Below are 20,709 nucleotides of genomic sequence, written 5' to 3' on the forward strand. Positions count from 1 at the left end.
ATATAGTGGGGATAATATTTATATATATAAGTTATTTTCTGCTTTACAGCACAAATTAAAATATCTAGAGCATAAATCACATATTTTTTAAATATGAATCTCAAGACTTCAGCTAATAGTCGTCGTATATTTTTGAATAAATTAGATGTTAAAACAATACAACTTTAATCGTTTTTTGTACCGATTAAGTATGTAATGCTTAAAAGAATTATTTTACGCGATATGATACTTTTTTTCTTTTTTTATTTACACTTACCATCGTAAGGAAACAAAATATATGTATTTCCCGATGAGCGTTCGCGAGATAATTACTATAGACAATCGGAATAAGAGCATTTTTGATAATAAATAGTTTATATACTGTAACTAATACCTTACTGCATTAATAAATATGACTCATATCAGAATATTAAACACTTGAAAATAGACTTTATTTACCTACAAATATAGGAGTCACTCACTCGTCACATCTCGGCAGATTCCGTGCCGCATCGCCGAAGTTTACCGAATGCTAACAGGCTATGCCGAGTGTTTCAAGGGAGCGAACTCTTGCAAACGCTCAACTGTTCTATTAGTTTTCATGCATGAAACATTTACCATTGCGCAACATCCACAAAATATTAAGTTAATATTTGTTATGTTGTCATTTTATTAGTGCCGTTGTAAAAATAAGCAAAGCAGAAAGGGTATTTGAATTATCTAAATGTAAATAAACTGTGTCTTACCTGGTGAACTGTTGAAAATGACGATGTTTATTTATAGCGTTGAACTAATAGCAAAGATTTTGAGCAAATTATTTTTATCGATGATATGAGGAATACTGAGCCCGATCGACTGTTGGCGGTATAGTTATATGACCATATAAGGGATGTGATAGTAACTAGAACCATATATGGCATGAAAGGAATTATTTCAGGAAATTAAGCTCTTGATTTCTGAGAATGGAAGAAAATAACCTATATAATAGGTAAACGGTATGGAACTTGGCACGTGCGGGATATGTGGTTGTACCTGACAGAGGTAAGACTTAATATGTTTTACAGCATATTTTAAAATGATTGGTTTATTTGCATGTTTTATAGTTTAGATAATCAATTAATTAATTTTTCTTTACTATTTGTATACTTGAGATATTTGAGTGTGATTTTACTGACCCCCATACCTTTTCACGTCCGATCGGGGAATCGAACCCTGGCCGCCTAGGTGAAAGGCAAGTGTGTTACCACTGTGCCACCCGACCACCCAATTAATAGTATGGATAATATTAATCATAAGCACTGAATCGACATTTTTTTAGTTTCATAGGGACATGAAAACAAATTGTTTGCAAACTGTATGAATCCATGTAGTTTGCATACATTTAAAACATAGTTTATATCCCTATGAAACTTAACAAATATTGACATCAATGCTTATGATTAATTTCTAAAAATATATTTTTCAAATTAAAAAAAAATGTTTTATGTGTAATATCTTTTATTTAATAAAGGATTCTCAGATTTTGTTTCCTAGACGTGTATGATTAATTTTAAGACTGTTCGGAAAACAAAATGGGCGACAGACGGCCATTTTGAATGTTGGCAGTTGAAGATTGTTTCCTTTATTTCTCAAGACGTATTTCATATGTGGGCTTCTTTTAGTCCCTAGTTGTACATGTTCAATTGCGAGGCTGGTCTGAAAACAAAATGGCCGACAGGCCGCCATATTGACTTTTGATAGTTGAAGTTTGTTACCACAAATGATCTGATCTGAAAGTTATAAATTAATATATCTCAAAAACTTGTATGTATGTTTTCCTTGGTCCCCAGTCCTTCGTGTTAAATTTAGACACTGATCGGAAACAAAATGGCCGACAGGTGGTGATCCTGGATTTTGACAGTTGAAGCTAGATTGCTATCACGCTTTTTTTATAAGTACTGGAAGGATATTTCTCAAACTTCAAATATCAGCTACTCTTCTTGCAGTTTATTATCACTATCCTTCTTAGGTTTCATATCTATGGTTCCTTTGGCCCTTACCTATGCAATTAACAAATACATAATGGCTAACATGTAGCCATCTTGAATTTTAACTGTTGAAATTTGTTATGGCTATTTCACAGAAAGTTCTTCTTAGATCTTCTTGGGATCCATATGTATAGGTTTATATAGAGCTTGATATCAAATGGTAAAGCAAAGAAAAGCTCTCACGTGGAATTGGTTTGGTTTGGTTTGGTTTATTTTGTTTAACGTCCTATTAACCACAGGGGCTTGGCACGATTTTCCAAATGATAGTCCATATATATATGTATATAGTATCCATATACATATATATATAGACTATCATTTGGAAAATCGTGCCAAGCCCCTGTGCTATTAACAGCTAAGGTCATTTAAGGATGTGGAATTGATAAAGATCGTTCAACAGTGGTCGCCAAGATGTTTTTGAGATCTCTAGTTCGACTATATTGCTTATTTGTTTGTTTAATTAACAATATTATGATAAATTATGATGAATGTTACAACGTTACAGCTTAAATCTACGAATACAATCACGACAACTTAAGATGAACCCGGAAGACGAATTAGCAGCACTAATAATTGACAATGGATCCGGAATGTGTAAATCCGGATTTGCGGGAGATGATGCGCCGAGGTCTGTCTTTCCTGCCCTTGTTGGACGTCCTAGATATGATGTAAGAAAAAAAAAAAATTCCGTTGATACTAATTAAGGTGGTATCCAAACTGTGTTATGAAATTCATGAGAGTATGTCATATTTGCAACCGAATGGAGAGACTGTGTCATAGATCACATGACTCCTTAACCTATAGTCCGAGTCTCCTCTGACCCTGACACCATGTCTGTAGGCCTACACCAGACATGGTGTTGTGTATATGGTTGTATGGGCGTGATGAGATTACATAATATCTTGTAATAGTAAAGTCATATTGTCTGGAGGGAGATAATTTTGAACCCAAACTTTAAGAGTTCTTTCCCTTTATTCGGAAATAACCTGATTCATCAGTATGTTTACCCGACTTAGAACTTGAAGGCGTGTTTTTGTGTGTCTGTGATATTAATCGCCATGTAAGCGAATCCTAAAACTCTACCTCACATCAACAACAGAACAATGGTGTCAGGGCCAGAGGAAACTCGGGCTACGTAACCTTATAGATTAATAACCACGAAAGATAAAGGATATTCGGAGAAATCTTTGAGCTCGTCCCGCCAAACAAAGGCAATTCTATAAGTAACACACCCTCGGAGTTTTGAGTTTGGAACTAATGGCGATTTTAGTCATTATCTTTGCCCATTTGTTTGTTTTACGGGATTAAAAACAAGTCAAGGTTGATGACGAAGACACGAGCACAGAAATCAAAACAAAAGACAGACAAGAGAAAGAAAAATAGGATAAATAAACGTCGCAAATATTGGTTGGCAGATCAGTTTTCATCTCTTCGCTGTTCGCTTTGCAGAACGCGTTGAAGAAAAATCCAAATTATGGCCTTATTACGTATGTAAGTGGATTGTTTTTCACAGGTTGTGATGACGGGGATGGGAACTAAGGATTGCTATGTAGGGGACGAGGCTCAGAGTAAACGGGGCATACTCTGTCTCCGGTATCCTATAGAACACGGCATCGTCACCAACTGGGACGACATGGAGAAGATCTGGCATCATACCTTCTACAACGAGCTTCGCGTGGCGCCCGAGGAACATCCGGTCATGCTCACAGAGGCCCCACAGAATCCCAAGGCTAACCGAGAAAAAATGACACAGGTAAGTTCATATCGATTTTATTAATATATACGTAGAAAGATGAGAATATCATATATATCTTGTTTTCTTTTTCATAATTTTTTTCCCGAGTTTATCGCTTCGTGAAGAGCCAGATTTATTTTAAGACGGGGTCTCCTTGTAGTAGTTGGTGACTACCTCACCCAATAATATACGGAGGCCTGTCGCATACCAACCAGAGCGATTATTGTAAAGTGTCGTGCACAAGGACACAGCCATCATATTTCATTTTTAAATGAAGATGAACGTTTAAGTACATAGCGAATGTTACATGTGTGACAATGAATTACAAAATTTAATTAAAGAGTTATGTCGCGAGTCCTTAGCGTTTATTTATTTAACTTTAACAGGAGAATAAGTTCACGGAAACAATAAAAACATATTTAAAAAAAAAAATTTGAAAACATCTCGTCCAAACGAGAGCCACGTGTGGTTTTTAATGTTTGAATACTCATTTTGGTTAATAGTCCTATAACCCTAAACGGAACTTAATTACTAGTTATACAAGCATACAGTATGACGGAACAGACTAATGAAGTGATACAAATATCTACAGTTGTCATTTTCTTGTTTTGTTTCAGATTATGTTTGAGACATTTAATTCGCCCGCTTTCTACGTCAGTGTACAGGCAGTTCTCTCCCTTTATGCCTCCGGTCGGACCACAGGCATTGTGTTTGACGCAGGTGATGGTGTCTCACACGTTGTCCCAATATATGAGGGTAAGTCAAACGTTCAGACGTCTCCGTGATGACTCGGGCGTGTCCGTGATGACTCGGGCGTTTCCGTGACATCTATGATAAATCCGTAGTAGTTCGCCTATTTTCGCCGTTGAGTCTAAATTTCTCTAACCATTTTTAGCATAAGTGTTTATCACCAAAACCACATTGATCAGTGCGATAGTACATGTTAAATAAACCATGTTATTGTTATAAAATAAAAGCTAAACGACATATCTTTGCATGTTTCTGGAGAAAAATCGTGTGCTTTTGTCCACAGGCTACTCGCTTCCCCACGCCATTAATAGGATGGACCTCGCCGGGCGAGACCTCACGTACTATTTAAAGAGGATTCTACATGAACGCGGATACAATTTCAACACAACAGGTAAATATAAAGGACCTGTTCGTTCATGCGAAAAAAAACCCCAATTTCGTCTATTTTAACGAGTAATATATCAGGCCTTAATTTAATGGACTTGCAGATGTTGTACCATGGAAGCTTTTAAGATTTTAAAAGTAAACAAAGTTATCATTGAGCTGCTGCTGCTGCTGCTGCTGTTGATGACGGCGACGACGTTGTTGATTATGATGATGATGATGATACACAATCTATATGGATACAAATTTGGTGACATAGTGACAGATAGGACTACATTATTTTTTATCCAAATTGTATTCATATCGCTTTTATACTAAAATCTGGTATCACCTGATTTTTATATACATACTTACATATTCTTAACCTGAAGCGAAAAGGGAATTCAAACGTTTTGCCGATTACCAAACACTGAAAAAAAGTACAAGTTCTAGAACAGCTGCTAGTTTCAGCAAAATCATAGATGCATTGGTCATCACAAAAACGAGCACCTTACTTTTCTTAGTGGCCTTTAACTAACACTAACAAATCCAGAAAGATCGGTTTATTGATATTAAGAGTGAACGACAGCCATGTTTGTTTACATCTAATTTACTGTATTCCTACGCTAGACGAATCACTGGAAATTGAGGTATACAGTAGTGTCATTAAAAATGGTAGTTGCTACTCCTGCTTAGCGCTCAGCATATTTCGAGTGGGACGACTGGTTCGCCCGTTCTCAGTATAATGTGACCGGGTGGGGTGTGCTGTTGGGTGTCTTCGGCAGTATTCTTCAGTGAGGGAGCACTATAAATCGGCAAAAGTTCCGGCCTATCACAAACACGAACATACCGCAGCCTCCCAAAACACACAAACGCATTCACCACACGCATGCATATCGCTTACACGGGAGGCCGTCCTTAAATGACCTTAGCTGTTAATAGGACGTTAAACAAATAAAACCAAACCAAACTGATATACTGCAATATGGTTTACTAACGACCTATAGGTAAACGTCACACACAATGTAGATATAGGGAAACCATTTTTAAAGCATGCCGAACGTGCGACATACAAGTTTCACAGAAGTCCTGGTAGTTCCTTTAATCATGAATTAACAAAACACAAACTTTACTTTTGCAGCTGAACTCGAACTTGTCCGGGACATGAAGGAGAAACTGTGTTACGTAGCTTTGGACTTTGAGTCGGAAATGAATGCAGCAAGCACCTCGTCAAGTGTAGAAAAATCATACGAACTCCCGGACGGGACAGTAGTCACTATTGGAAATGAGCGCTTCCGGTGCCCGGAAGTGCTATTTCAACCATCTATGAAAGGTAAAAGAAAATTGTTCTCGTCGGTCCGGTTTCTTTAAATGGTACTTTTGTTTGTACGTGTATGTTGGCAAAGTTGTTGCCTCACTGTAAAATCGCTAAATATATTCCTTATGCTTCGCAGACATTTAAAGAAATATGATCGTTAGACATGTCGCATACAGAATTGCGAGGGAATGAGTTATACTTTCACAACGATTAATACAGTATAAACAATCAAGTTAATTAAGATCATATTTAATGTTCTTGTTATAGACACATTGCGTAACGCCATAACGACTTTTTTGCATATGTTTCTGCGCGACAAAGCAACTGTTCGCCCTTCAACAAGAGGTAGAACTTGGTACAGGCGAGGACTTTTAGGTGATTTGAACACTGGACAAACATTGTTTTAAATCCATACGGTAATTTTTGTGAGACAAGAAGACGAAGCAGAGGGCCTTATAGTTTCTGTCCCTGTTATTGCAAGGGTTGTTCTTACATTTTTCTTTAATATGTTATTCGTTTGTCGCGCAGAAGCATTTGCAAAAAAATTTGTACCATTTTACAAACAAACCTCATTTTGGTATGACATATATGTAATGCATTGTAAAACATGCTTTATTAACATCTAACATTGCATGTATATCAATCGAACAGGAATGGAGGCGGAGGGGATTCATGAACTTGTCAACAAGTCAGTGATGACGTCAGACATAGATATTAGAAGAGACCTTTACAGTAACACGGTTCTTTCAGGGGGGACAACCATGTTTCCAGGTAAGTCCGTCTTTTTCTTCTTCTTCTTTTTTTTTTTTTTTTTTTATAAAAGTCATAATTCTGGAGGGTGTATAAGAGCCGGCCTCTTACTGTTGAAAAAAAAATCTTTAAAAACCTCCTACCCTACATCTACGACAAAATAATCTCCTATGTAGACGTATATATATGATGTATTACGCCAGACTGACCTCTTTCCATCCACAAAATCAAGCCATCTTGCAGCCATCCATGAATGCAAGCCAGCTTGGCCGGTTTCCAAATATTGGCCGTGTTGACGTCACCCTGTAATGTCATTGGCTGATTACTTCAAAGGTGCACATGATTATTTTGTCAGCCAAGGACATCGCAGCTGCGTGATGGAGGATAAAAGACAAACAATAATTAACACTATTGCTCCTCTTGCCGTAGATTGATTAACTTTTCAATGTAGAAAATTTCTGGCTTTATTTTCGTCAGGCATTGCTGACCGGATGATGAAAGAGCTATCCGCGATAGTACCCAACAGCACGAAGGTCAAGGTCATTGCTCCACCTGAACGGAAGTACTCTGTGTGGATTGGTGGATCAATTCTTGGGTCGTTATCAACATTCCAACAAATGTGGATCAGCAAACAGGAGTATGACGAAAGTGGACCATCTATTGTACACCGGAAGTGCTTTTAAAAAAGTGTCTCAAACTTAGTGGTCATAGACCATCTCCATTCGGCACACCTCGGCGGATTCTGCTTCCCTTCCAATTGCAACATCTCGGGGAAATTTCTGGCAACACTCGTAGATTTCCGAGTGTTGCCGGAAATTTCCCCGAGATGTTGCGATTGCTACCCTTCATCTAATTAGATGTAGGGTAGCGGAATCTGCCGAGGTGTGCCGAATGAGACCATCTCAAATGGGAGAGGCAGAACACTCACTAATGCATCGTTTGTTAGTGGACATATCGGAGAGAAATCAGGATTGATGTATTTTTTATTTTTATTTCATTTTCTAAAAATATGTAATAATGCCTGTGAATATCAATCGACCTATTGTTTAAGTTGGAGATATTTATATTGAGCTTACAATGGCTGCTCTAATATGCCATTATAGGTACAACACTTCATTAGGTGATTGTATTCCATGTAAATATTTTTCTGATTGATTCAAAGAGACGAACATTTTTATCTGATTTTGTATATCGCTACCCTCATGTTTGTTCATTATGAAGTAGTAAATGAATCGTCATGGCCCTTAATGACAGCCGTCGTTGTGCCGTGAAACCCAAACAAACAAAAGCAGAGAGGGTACTCGTAGTACGGTAAAAATAACACCTTAGCATTGACTGATATCGAATCATAAACGTCCGTGTATAGAATGAAGAGTGATAGAATGTTTTAACTCATCCGTTGTATGTGTAGGATGAGTTAACTTTTAAAATGAATCGCAGCATATTGTAGCAATTGAATGGAATGCTCACGTGCTTGAACTTTGATATTAAAGTCTTAGGACGATATTCACGTGAAAATATATGTTCAGTTTTGAGGGTAACGATTCTGAAGATGAATAAATGAGTTTAGAAACTGCCATTGTTTCGTTTTCACTTATATTCGTAATTAAGGAGATATCGATGATTGTTTTTTCCGCCAAAGTTTTATCATCGCACCGGTAATAACTACAAATGTACCTACCGATTTTTCAACATAGAAAAAATAAATATGATATATATCACGTTATATTTATTATTTATGGTAAAAGAATGTTTCGTACATTTTTTTTTTTTTTTTTTTTGCAAATTATATCTATTAAAACGGGGGATGTTTTGGGAGTAAATGTCGTAGATCATACGCCTTAAAGAAATGTTTTTTTTTCTTGATTTACACGTTGGCCATAAGACCTACAGTCAATATTCATTAAATCGAATTGAGTATTATAATCTCTTCTAGCAATCGATGGTGCCAAATATGTTGCTGATTATATTGCTATGCGTATGATCGAAGGCAAAAAAATAATGTAACTCTTAATCGAATGTTTCTAACAACAAACAAATGATATTGTGTATAACAAACTTTTAAGGTAGACCGACCCTTCGGGTTTCCTCTGATAGATCTCCTTAATTTTATTTTTATTCCAATGTTAATTATGCTCTTATCACAAAAAGCACATAAAAAACATATGTTACCACGTTCGTTTTACTACCAGGGCCACATAAAGATACGTATTAATTAATAGCTGAACCATATTTTTAAGGATTTGGGTAGATTTTATCTTTCCCCGATAATATTCACCTCAAGCATTAAAAGAAGTTTATATCCTATTTATATCATCAGTATGAGCAATATCATTCACAATTATCAAAAAAAGAGAAGATTCTTTGGGTGGTTAACAAAATATGGCTATTTTTATACGAAAAACCGGTTATTTTTAGTGAAAAATTGATTTAAAAAAAAAATACACGTTTATTTTTTTCCTCAAAAAATGAACAGAAAAATGACCCCCTTTTTTTTGCTTAATTAAAAATTTCATATGTATGCTTTAAGAAAAAAAATAAAAATAACACCTCACCATAAGACGTACCCTCTTCTCTAATTAAAACAATAATAAATCTGGAGGTTGTCACTGATTTAGACTTACTCCTCATAGGAAATGAATAAAATGTGCAAAAATCATATAAAATCCAGCCAAATGTTTCGGTAATATATGCAGAGATGAAAATGGACTAAGGGCAAAAAGGCTGAAAATTAGATTACTCAATCTTTTCAATGGGAAAAATTACAAAAAGGTTACATTACACTGATATTCTCAAAAAGGCTGAAATCAGCCAATCGGCTGAACATTTTCATCTCTGTATATGATATACACCCTTTTCGAATTAAATGGTATTCATTGTGATCAAATGATGCTATTTCTCAATTTATATATCATGTATTGTGGAGAAGGCCTTAGTAATGTTGTAATAACTTTTGCTTAATCCTTTATGATTTTGAAGCAAATAAAATATGCTTAAATCAAAAATAAAAGCTTCACAAACTTAACTCAAAGGTATTAATTCAAAAAACAGATATATTAACACTAAAATGTACAAATGCTACACCCACAACGGTTATACACTGCCGGTATAAACATTGCATTCAATGGCACTCACGGTATAGAAAGTCCTCTTTAATCTTTTTCTGCTATTCTTTTTTTCTCTCCTCTACTCCGAATTTCCCCATTTTTCATCTATTTAAAGAGGCTTGCCCGCAGAGAGATCAGAAAAATTGGCTAATAGAAAAAGATTTTTTTACACATGACAGATTGTTGGAATTGTTGAGTTTTTCATTTTATTTTCCTTATAAAACGCTGAAAAGTGATATTAAAACCTCATTTTTTAATATTATTTATTTAATCGCAACCCGCAATAAGTCCCCGCTATAAAGTGGAGTTTAATTTGATTGACACATCAAAGAAACAAGCACGTGCACAGTGCCGCACAGTGATAACTTCAAAGGCAGCGGCGATTTACAAAGAAGATTTGCCGTTATATTCCATACATTTCCCTCTCAGGTTGAGTTTTAAAACGTCTTTTAAATACATATTCTGTAATTGTTTTCAAGAAATAAAGTCGGAAAGCCTCTAATTTTGTCACATAGAAACGTGTACTGAAGTTTATTTAGTGATCGGAGATGTGCCGTTTACCGGTCCGTCTGCGGGTAAGCCTCTTTAAGTATTGCATTGCCCACTTATGTATTCTCCCACTTGCTGTCTATAAACACTATTATACATGTAAATAAGTATTCCTTATCAACTGAAATGCTACTCTTCGGTGATAACGAACTCGCGTATGATGAAAATCTTTTGATTTTGTTCAGTGTTCAAGAGTTTATAATTGTTTTTAAAATATTTGGATGATTGGTTTTTATTTTTTTGTCCAGTACACAGCTGTTACAGCAGGTTGTATATCTCATGTCATGGCATAAAATTCCGCTCTAATTTTTCTCTTCTGATCTTTTCATCTCTCCTCTTTTCCAAATTTCCCCAATTTTCATCTATTCAAGTGCTCACCGACGCTCTTTTCCATCTATATTAATGATTTAGCGCAGGAAATTAAGGACGCGCAACTCGGTATATCAGTAGACGAAATCATCATTGGGATTCTCATGTACGCAGACGATATTGTCCTAGTGTCAGAGTCGGAGGAAGACATGCAATCCATGCTGAACATAGTAAATACCTGGTGTAGTAAATGGAGACTGGCTATTAATACTGATAAAACCAATATTGTACATTTCCGCACAAAAGGAAAAGACCGTTCAGACTTCAGTTTTAAATGTGGTAAAACGGATATTAAATTTATCAACTCGTACAAGTACCTTGGACTCTGGTTGAATGAGTTCTTGGACATGAAATATACTGCGAACGAACTAGCTAAGTCGGCCAGTAGAGCGCTCAGTGCAGTAATATCAAAAAGCTACGCAGCAGGAGGTATGTTGTTCAACGTAAAAGTTATACACTGCTTTAGTAGAACCAGTATTATTTTACGGTACATCGCTTTGGGGACTTACTAAATACCCTAAAATTATTGCTGTCCAAAACCGTGCCAGTCGCTTTTTCCTAGGAGTAAGTAAAAACGGAACGTCAGCCGCTCTCCGTGGTGATCTTGGATGGAACTCGTGTGGAACCAAACAAAAAACTGAAGTTATAAGATACTGGCTACGCCTGAAGGGAACCAGAACCGATAGACTTTTATATCATATTCATACTTGGTCTTATCTAAAGGTCGATCATGGGAATCAAGATTTAAAACTGTTTTAACTGAACTAGATTTTAACCCTGCTACTTTCGGATGTAATGGTAATAAGAAACTAGTGTTGAAATCATTTATGCATAAATTAGAAAGTGTTGATAGGATGAACTGGTTCAATGAAATTTGGAATGATAGTGGTAATATTAATGGAAATAAGTTGAGAACATACAGATTATATAAACATGTATTGTCACGTGAAAAATATGTAGAATGTAATATTCCAAGAAACCACCGTCGCATTCTAGCCTCGTATAGATGTGGTAATTTACCACTGGCAGTTGAAACTGGCAGATTTACCAAACCGATAACCCCTCTATGCCAACGATTATGTATATATTGTAAAAAAGGGGTGGTGGAGGATGAAAAACAGTTTTTAATAAGCTGTGATTTTTATTCAGATATCAGGCATAGCCTTTTTACCAAAATGCAGTTGGAAAATGGCTCTTTTGATAATATGAGTGATACAGAAAAGTTAAATTGTATAATGCAGAGTGCAGAGCCACATTTTCTAGCATCTACCATTTTTAACATGTACAATCGCAGGAAAAATATGCCAATAGCATTGTTATAGTATATGTATCATACTGCGTGAACCCTGGTATGTTTAATTCTTCTAAAAGTAATATCTTGTATGCTGTAATATATGAGGGTTAGCCAGAGACTAACCATGTTCTACACTACATGATGGTTTTTGTGGAATTAATTAATTACTAAGTTGAGCAATTTGCTCGTTGAAATACGGTACAATTGTGGTATTTACTTAATTCAAGGCTGATGTATGTTGCCTGATAATATCATTACAGACTAATGTTAGTCTCTGAACCTCAAAATAAGTGTGATATTGATAAAATGATAATCGATAGATTTTAATCATTGTAGATATCAATGATAATGGATAGCATTTCTGATAGCTTATATTAGCAGCTACCATTTTTAACAAAATGCAGGAAATATATACCAACAGCATTGTTATAGTGTGTTTAATTCTCCTGAAAGTAATATCTTGTATTTTGTATATATGAGGGTTAGAGACTAACCATGTTCTACACTATAGGATGGTACAGTTGTAACTTTCATATATCCAGTGTGAAATTTAATTAATTATTAAGATGAGCAATTTGCTCATTAATATGCAGTACAATTATTTACTAATTAATTCAAGGCTCATGTGTAGCCTGATAATACCATAACTATTACAGACTAGTGTTAGTCTCTGAACTCCAAAAAATAAGTATGTGACATTGATAATCTATATATTTTAATCATTGTATAATTTAACAATAACGGATAGCATAATTGATAGCTTTTAATGGATTTTAATCGTAATTAGTGTCTCATAAGCCAATAATAGCTGGATGTCAATATGTATTTTATTGTTCTTATGTACATGATTACATATAGGTAGTCTCACCTGTACCGTATATACACGTGTATATTTTGTGACAATTGTACTGTTTGTGAATATGGCTTCTACCAGGAGTGCTAGTGTAGCGGAACTGGACCGGGTCGATCATCGGCGACCAGGTAGCTCAATCGGTAGAGCATCCGGCTAGTGTTCGGAGGTCCCGGGTTCGAACCCCGGTCTGGCCGTGCATTTTCGCACTCCTACTACATTTGGTGCCTGTGACCAAACCTTGTTTCAAGTGAGGTGAATACTTGACAAGGGGATACCCGAACCTGGGTTGTGAGTTGTGAAGTCTTCGGGGTCGAAGACTTAAACAAAAAAAGGAGGGAAGAGTGTAGCGGAACTGGACCGGGTCGATCATCGGTGACCAGGTAGCTCAATCGGTAGAGCATCCGGCTAGTGTTCGGAGGTCCCGGGTTCGAACCCCGGATGTGCATTTTTCCACTCCTACTACACTAGCACGAGCGGTGGTAAAGGTAACACAATTTCCTTTGCTGGGAGGCTTAATGATATCTCCAAAGGGAAATCACACTTGACTTCGGATGAAAAACTTGATAGTATTTTTGATATACTTACTGCACTCAAGGATGACATGAGAATTCAAATGAAAAGTCTGAAGGAGGTGATAAAAAAAGAAAACAGAGAGTTGATCGAAAGACTGGAAGGTCACTACCTTCCAGTCTTTCGATCAACTCTCTGTTTGACCTTGAAGAACAGAATGACGATTTGAAACAAACAGTTAGCAAATTAGAACAAAAACTGGCGGACGCGGAGGATAGACATTGGGAGTTGGAAAATAAACAAAATGACCTCGAACAACATGAAAGGAAAAACTCGATTCGCATTGTGGGATTAGAGGATACCAACAGGAATGAAACGGTGGATGAATGCGTCGCGAAGATCATGAAACTAGCGAAGGACAAATTGAAAATTGTAATAAGTAAGGGAGATATTGATGTGGAGCTTACCAACAGGGAAAACCGCGAAATGTGATTTGCAAATTTACACATCGTATGCAGAAAATTGAGGTAATAAAACAAAGGAAAGTGCTAAAAGGTTCAGGTTGTTATATCATGGAGAACTTAACCAGGAGAAATCAGCAAAGACTGAAAGAAGCCTTTGAACTCGACTGTGTAGAACGTACCTGGAGCATAGATGGAAAACTGTTTATTTTACTGAAAAATGGTAAAAAAAAACGGAGACTATTATACAACACTATTTTGTCGGAAGCTTTCCTGATGGATGACAGCAATTTCCCAAGTAAGTGATATCTGTGCGATCATTGACTTTAAATGTGCCAACGAACAGTAACAAGTAATTAGCCTAAACGGACAGATACATAGTTTTGCACTTTTAGATTGATCAGATATATACCTCCGCTAGGGATCGAACCCGGGACCTCTGGCTTACTAGTTTTACGCTCAACCGATCGAGCTAAAGAGAAGATCTCTCTAGCCGAGAGGTATATTGCGGCTAGTATTTACCAGGGTTACATACTCCCCCTCCAGGAAATAACTCGTCCTCGAGTTTCCAGGAGTAACAGCGATGCTTGTGGAGCAATCCTGAGTATTTTCCCCGGGTCCCTACATGGGCGCCAATGTAACAGAGCGCATGATTAATTAAATTTAAATCACTGCCTCCGCTAGGGATCGAACCCGGGACCTCTGGCTTACTAGTCTTACGCTCAACCGATCGAGCTAAAGAGAAGATCTCTCTAGCCGAGAGGTATATTGCGGCTAGTATTTACCAGGGTTACATACTCCCCCTCCAGGAAATAACTCGTCCTCGAGTTTCCAGGAGTAACAGCGATGCTTGTGGAGCAATCCTGAGTATTTTCCCCGGGTCCCTACATGGGCGCCAATGTAACAGAGCGTATATAACCGCCTTTTTACACATTCTATTTCAAGGTGTTCATTTATGTGTTCCCTTTTTAGGCATAGCCCGTATAATATTCTTTTGGCCCCGGATATGACGCGACAGGTGGCGTTACTGGTCAAGATGAAGTATGTGATTGGTCAATGTAGCGGTAGATGCAAAATGCTGATATGCAGTTAAAAACGAAAGTTAAGATTGAATGCAAGCTGAATAAGTGGATGTATCTTTTCAAATGACACATTAATAAAATTATATACTTGATTCAAATGCAGTCTTATTATCACCAAAAATGATTCAAACTGATATAATTTTGTTATCCGTGCTGAAACGTATTAGTTGGTTAATTTATTTCACCAGCAGATTTACATTATAATCACCAGCATTAAAACTATGTCGTTTATCTTTTTTAAAGATATTTCTTGTTTAATAAGTGATGTTAATTATTGAGTATGTCATGCTGTGTTTTCCATCTCGATCTTTGTTCCTTCGTTAATTATAAAAGATATGAAAGGCCGAGTGTGAAAGTTATGATATATGCATTCGTACATGTACGCATACCGTGATGCTAATAATTAATAACTAGTTAACGGTAATTCATTTGAGAAACTAATAGTTGCATTTCAAATAATAATAAAAAAAAAATAACACGCCGTTTCAGACTATTGTAACGGAGTACTGTTTTAGATCAAGTACAAGACGTAGTATCAGTAAATGGATCGTGTGTCTGATCCTGTCTCAGCAGTGACGTGATGTAAACAATACCATTCCATGGTCTATTGACGACTTAATGCTTGGTTTAAAAATTATGGAAATAATTTTAATATTAAGATATGATTATTAATCTTTGGTGGAAGTCATCTGAAGGTGTCTGAAACTTGTAGTTATTTTATATCAATTTATGTTCTGGGTGAGTCCAACGAACACTCAGCTTCAGCCGCCATATTTGAAAAGGTCGAGTGTAAACATCGTGCTTCAAGGCACTCTAATCTTTGATAGAAGCATCATTTCTTTTTATAGGAAGTGTTAATGTTCATGAGGTTAAGTATACAGGTGGTTTGAGTACTCACGATATATATATCCTGAAAACGACATATCGGCCAAGCCTAGTTGTATCAGCCCTCGTCACTACTTTTCCGTCAATACAGTGTGTACTGAATGACGTCTGCTATCGGCGATATTTGTTATAATCATCGCTGATGCTTTATCGTATAAGAATATGAATTTTAAGTGTCATATGATGCTTTCTATATTAACATTTAGTGGTAGTTAAATGTTTATAGAGGTATAATTGTTCATTTTGTACGGTGCACTACTTCGCTCAATTTATGTAGTTCCGCGCAGTAAATGAGTGAAACGGTCAAATACTCTCGAAGTAAAAGTAGAATAATCTCTAACAAAAGTCACTATATTTCCTTATATGGAATTTGGAGGCAAGGTTGGAGGCGCGGGCTCTATAAAAGGCCGACAGCATCTTCATTCCGACGAGCATATGGAGTTCGACATCGGACCGAGAAGGACCACCTAGCCGCGCCCATGTCCGTCCCAGGGAGATGTCCGGCCCTGTGGACGTACCGGATGGATAGGACAAGACTCACCTGAGGGGGACACAGGCACCGGAGGCACTCGACCACCGGCCCCCTCACGTCGCATGAACACAGTCCACGCCATGGAAGGAGACGTTAAACCACTAACCAACCAACCAACCATTCATTCCGACAGCTTGAGCCGCTGGTATCAGCAGGTATTATTACGCCGTAGCTCATATAGGTCACAGGGGGGAAATATAAGGCAGACTAAATCAGCACGTTGAGGAAAATAAATAATTTTCCATTAATAATATAATATTTTACAATAATAATAGAGTATTATTATTATTAGGCTAGCTAATACTTTGAGATTAGTGTCCTCCTAGTCTTAGAGGGACTGATTACTCAGATCATTCCCTATAAATATTTATTAATTGTTTTACTGTTATTGGTGTAAGTTAGCGTATACTCTGGGATTAGTGTTCTCACATTATTAAAGACATTATATTTTTCAATCACTACCTAGTAGTGCGATTCTGGTGACAGTATTGTCAGAGATAGAATGACTTTATATCTAGTCATTCCTGACAATCATTGTTGATTACCTTAAATTATAAATCACAGAATAGAATTGATATTGTTCGAGTTTCTTTATTAAATGAAATAGAATTAAAGAAAAAGGGAAAGAAAGGAATAACATGCTATTGAATATCTAGTCAAATACTGATAGAGTGGAGACTTGAATGATTCTGTGAGAGATTAAATGTGTTGTAAATAAATAGTGTATCAGAAGAATTCCAGAATTATATGTATTGAACTTTATTACTGCCTTTGAGTTATTTCTTCAATTGAAAAAGTGAATGTTAAGATAAAATAGAAATCTTTTGACCTATGATTGAATGAGCTGACAGAAGACCTCATCGGTTGTTGGAGAGTAGTCTGTGACTACACTAAGAAGACGAACTTAAAATATTGACGAATAGCTGTGTGGGGACGGCGTTCGTTACACTATTATAGATACAAGCATTATACAGTACTGGTGAATGAGATATAGTGGCACAAGTTGAAGTGAACTACCCTTTATGGATACTAGAGATATATGCATATGCGTTTAATGGGTATGGATCGATAATTATCTCAAATAAAAAGATAAGAAAACAGGTTGTAAAAAACAATGCATGATTTTTTCTTCTATAATAGTCAAGATACGGCGGATATATATTGTCCGGTTTTGGTTTTATAATCTCAATTATGCGCACAACTGAATTTCCGGTTGTATTGCTAACTTCCGGTGAGTCGACGAACGGTGGTTGTCAGGAATGCTAGTCGTTTCGGTAACAAGTCGTTTCGGTATCAAGTCGTTTCGGTACATTCTCAAGATATTTCTGGACATTGATAGGACGTTTCGGTAGACTTCCAAAATAATTTATATTCTATCAAAATTGTATTAATTGCAGTTCTGTCGTTTGGTGCAACATCTGTATGTTTCTTTACGATAGTTAGGGTTATGTCCCTTACTACGTTTTTTCTTCCGGGTTGTGATGGACTCTGCCACGTGCCACGGGTCAAGTCTGCGTAGTTTCACTGAATTGGATAATTCAATTTTATAGGCTAAAATGGTTTAGATATAAACATCCATTTGGTAATATATTCATTTTTTTCTCTAGGAAATATTTCTGTAATGTTACGAAAAGACTTTTGACCCGAAGCTGCATAAAACTACATGAGATTATTATGGAAAATCAGCACAAAACCGCAACGTACATGTAATGTTTTTATTATCATTAATATAAATCAATTAATAATAAAAACAAGTTACCACATAAATGCATATATATATATATATATATATGACATGCTGTTGAAAAGCATTCGCTACACAATAAATTAACATAATATACATGTATATCTGTGTACCCAGGACTCGGGACGTGGACCCTGCTTTTCTGAAGCCCCATATGTTTTTGTTTTTGTTTTTGTTTTTTTTTTAAAGTACATTATATCTACCATCATGATGTTATTTCAGCACTACAAACTATAAACGTATCTATAAACAAAACTACGACAGAACTACATAAGCGCTACATAAATTTACATTTTTTTAAATACGGAAACTGATACATGATTGGACCATCCTGAAAATATACATTCAAAGTGTTCATTCAGCACTACAAACTATATACATATCTATAAACAAAATGTTCTTCACTACATAGCACTACATCAGCACTACACAACACTACACAGTAACACTACAGTTCATCTACATAAACACAATTTTAATGCAACAAACGTCCTATCCTCCGCATCAGCTGGGAGGTTCAAACCTCACCATCTCTATAACGTCCCCACAATCGAAACACTTCCCTCTGGATGTCCCGTGTTTTCTTAAGCTGGTATCTTGCAACTTCGCTTGTTCTCTCATACCATCTTTGACTGAAGGGGGATCGCGGTGGCTTCCCTGAAGAGCTCCTGCAGCAATAGATAAAATGGAACGGGACCCCTGATGTTCACTCTGGAATTCAACCGGTTGTGCCACCCCTCTACGTCGTTGTTGGTTCGAATCGGCGACATGAAAATGGACCATGAGCTGACGGGGGAAATTCTGTAGAGAAACAAAGATTAAATTAGTAATACCACTAAATAATAACATTTGAAAGTCAACACATTTTTAAATTTTACTTTATAGTTATGTTATCATATTGATTGCAAAGTTTACTTGTAAAGCAATGAAATTTATACATTTCGTTTTTCGAAGAAGTTAATAGCTGTTCCCTAATTTCAACATACCTGGAAATCCATATGGTCTGGATCCTTTGGTCGCATGGACCGACGCATTCTGTTGATGGACCTTACTATGTTGGCACTTTGGGTCGACTGTGTTCCGGCTGAGCTGTGTCGGCAAGGTCCTGGACGATGTCGGAAGCAATCCTGGGCGCGGATACAGTGAACACGTTCTCCTTGGCCTGGGAAAGCGCCTGGAATTAATGAAATAATTATATTAAAATAGGTCTATAAACAATAATCTCATTTCGTTACAAAATTTGAAGATGGGTTTTCCCAAGTGTAAAACATGGATGAAATAGTAACTTTTAGATTTTGATGATATTTGTAAAACATGTATTATTAGATAATGTCGTCATAAGAATATATACAAAATGGTTTATATAAGGTATTTATATCATCAATCATTATGATAGACTTACCTCTGCACGGATTTTGACTGTGGTCAATATACCCGGTTGTCCAGGATGAAGATGCTGTTTCTTCCCCTCAGTGTTCCCTGTCTGTATGGTCGTAGCAGGACAATTCAGCGCCTTGCCTCTCTTAATGCATCTCCAAAACACCCTAGTGTCGGTACACCTTAACTTCTTACCATTTGAACTAGTTATTTTAGAGTATTTCTTTCTTATGATTCTTTCTTTTTTAATGCTAACGCTAACGGGTTGAAATAAATGTACTTATTTTGCCCTCGTTCTTTTCCGTAATAAAGCAGTAGCAATAACATGGAGTATATATGTATTGTTAAGAGTATATTCCTGTAGTAATTTTCTTTCTTTCTTTTTAATTTGAAATAATGACTTATCTTATTCTCGTTATTTTGTGCAGTATTATTATAGCGATATTTAGAGGTATTGCTTACCAAGACAGTGTAGCTAGAGCCATTGCTATAAACTAGCTTTCGATTTCCACGCTTGGAACCTTGGCTGACCTCCTGGTAAGATGTTGGCAGATCTTCCGATTCCACATCATCAAGAGTTGAAGTCTCAAGTGGCAAGGATTCCTCATGTGTCGCTTCGGTAACCTGGAATGGCGTTGAGATGTTGAAGGATTCATCTGCTGGCTCCTCTGGATCTGGACGATTGCAGAGTGTACACGACCAGTCAAGCTGCATTAAACCCTTCACCATGTTCCTGTAGTCATTCCTCGTTACGCCTAAAATATAAACGCAATTCTATACCTATAACATTTACTATTTTACCGTAAACTACATGTATATCATTTTTTCTATTACTATCTTACCATAACAACATATATTTTCTCTATCTTTTCGTAATTCTATACCTATAACATCACCTGCCCTGCAGGTAGGGCGTAAGAATTGTACCTGCTGCCCCCATTGCATGATCGTAAGAGGCGACTAAATTTGGGATCTTATCTTTTCTCTTCTTTCTGATCAACTTTCTTCTTCCTAATGTCTCCCT

At 36.6% G+C, this 20,709-nt stretch overlaps 2 protein-coding genes across 2 annotated transcripts; one reads left to right on the forward strand and one right to left on the reverse strand.

Annotated features, from left to right (window-relative positions):
• Nucleotides 1-841: 841 nt before the first annotated feature.
• Nucleotides 842-8,501, forward strand: LOC117341010 (actin, cytoplasmic-like). The gene is made up of 8 exons (XM_033902805.1): nucleotides 842-1,020; nucleotides 2,512-2,674; nucleotides 3,520-3,759; nucleotides 4,359-4,497; nucleotides 4,775-4,882; nucleotides 5,996-6,187; nucleotides 6,824-6,943; nucleotides 7,400-8,501. The coding sequence occupies exons 2-8, from the start codon at nucleotides 2,546-2,548 to the stop codon at nucleotides 7,603-7,605; spliced, it is 1,134 nt and encodes a 377-aa protein (XP_033758696.1). The 5' UTR covers nucleotides 842-1,020; nucleotides 2,512-2,545; the 3' UTR covers nucleotides 7,606-8,501.
• A 10,808-nt stretch (nucleotides 8,502-19,309) lies between these two features.
• LOC117340742 lies at nucleotides 19,310-20,414 on the reverse strand. Its single transcript, XM_033902504.1, has 3 exons — nucleotides 20,148-20,414; nucleotides 19,711-19,875; nucleotides 19,310-19,482 (listed from the first exon to the last, which is right to left on the reverse strand). Exons 1-3 carry the CDS (start codon nucleotides 20,412-20,414, stop codon nucleotides 19,360-19,362), a joined length of 555 nt encoding a protein of 184 aa, XP_033758395.1. The 3' UTR covers nucleotides 19,310-19,359.
• Between the last annotated feature and the right edge of the window lie 295 nt (nucleotides 20,415-20,709).

Source organism: Pecten maximus, chromosome 13 (genome assembly GCF_902652985.1).
Source record: "Pecten maximus chromosome 13, xPecMax1.1, whole genome shotgun sequence".
NCBI classification, from domain to species: domain Eukaryota; kingdom Metazoa; phylum Mollusca; class Bivalvia; order Pectinida; family Pectinidae; genus Pecten; species Pecten maximus.

What these genes read in the sequence shown, in the direction of transcription:
- LOC117341010 (XM_033902805.1), top strand. Translation starts at nt 2,546, where the DNA reads ATGAACCCGGAAGACGAATTAGCAGCACTAATAATTGACAATGGATCC. An exon ending in ACCGAGAAAAAATGACACAG is followed by an intron (nt 3,760 to 4,358) that starts GTAAGTTCATAT and finishes GTTTTGTTTCAG; the next exon opens with ATTATGTTTGAGACATTTAA. An exon ending in ATTTCAACCATCTATGAAAG is followed by an intron (nt 6,188 to 6,823) that starts GTAAAAGAAAAT and finishes TCAATCGAACAG; the next exon opens with GAATGGAGGCGGAGGGGATT.
- LOC117340742 (XM_033902504.1), bottom strand. Translation starts at nt 20,414, where the DNA reads ATGGTGAAGGGTTTAATGCAGCTTGACTGGTCGTGTACACTCTGCAAT. An exon ending in GCTCTAGCTACACTGTCTTG is followed by an intron (nt 19,876 to 20,147) that starts GTAAGCAATACC and finishes TCAAATGGTAAG; the next exon opens with AAGTTAAGGTGTACCGACAC. An exon ending in CAGTCAAAATCCGTGCAGAG is followed by an intron (nt 19,483 to 19,710) that starts GTAAGTCTATCA and finishes CATTAATTCCAG; the next exon opens with GCGCTTTCCCAGGCCAAGGA.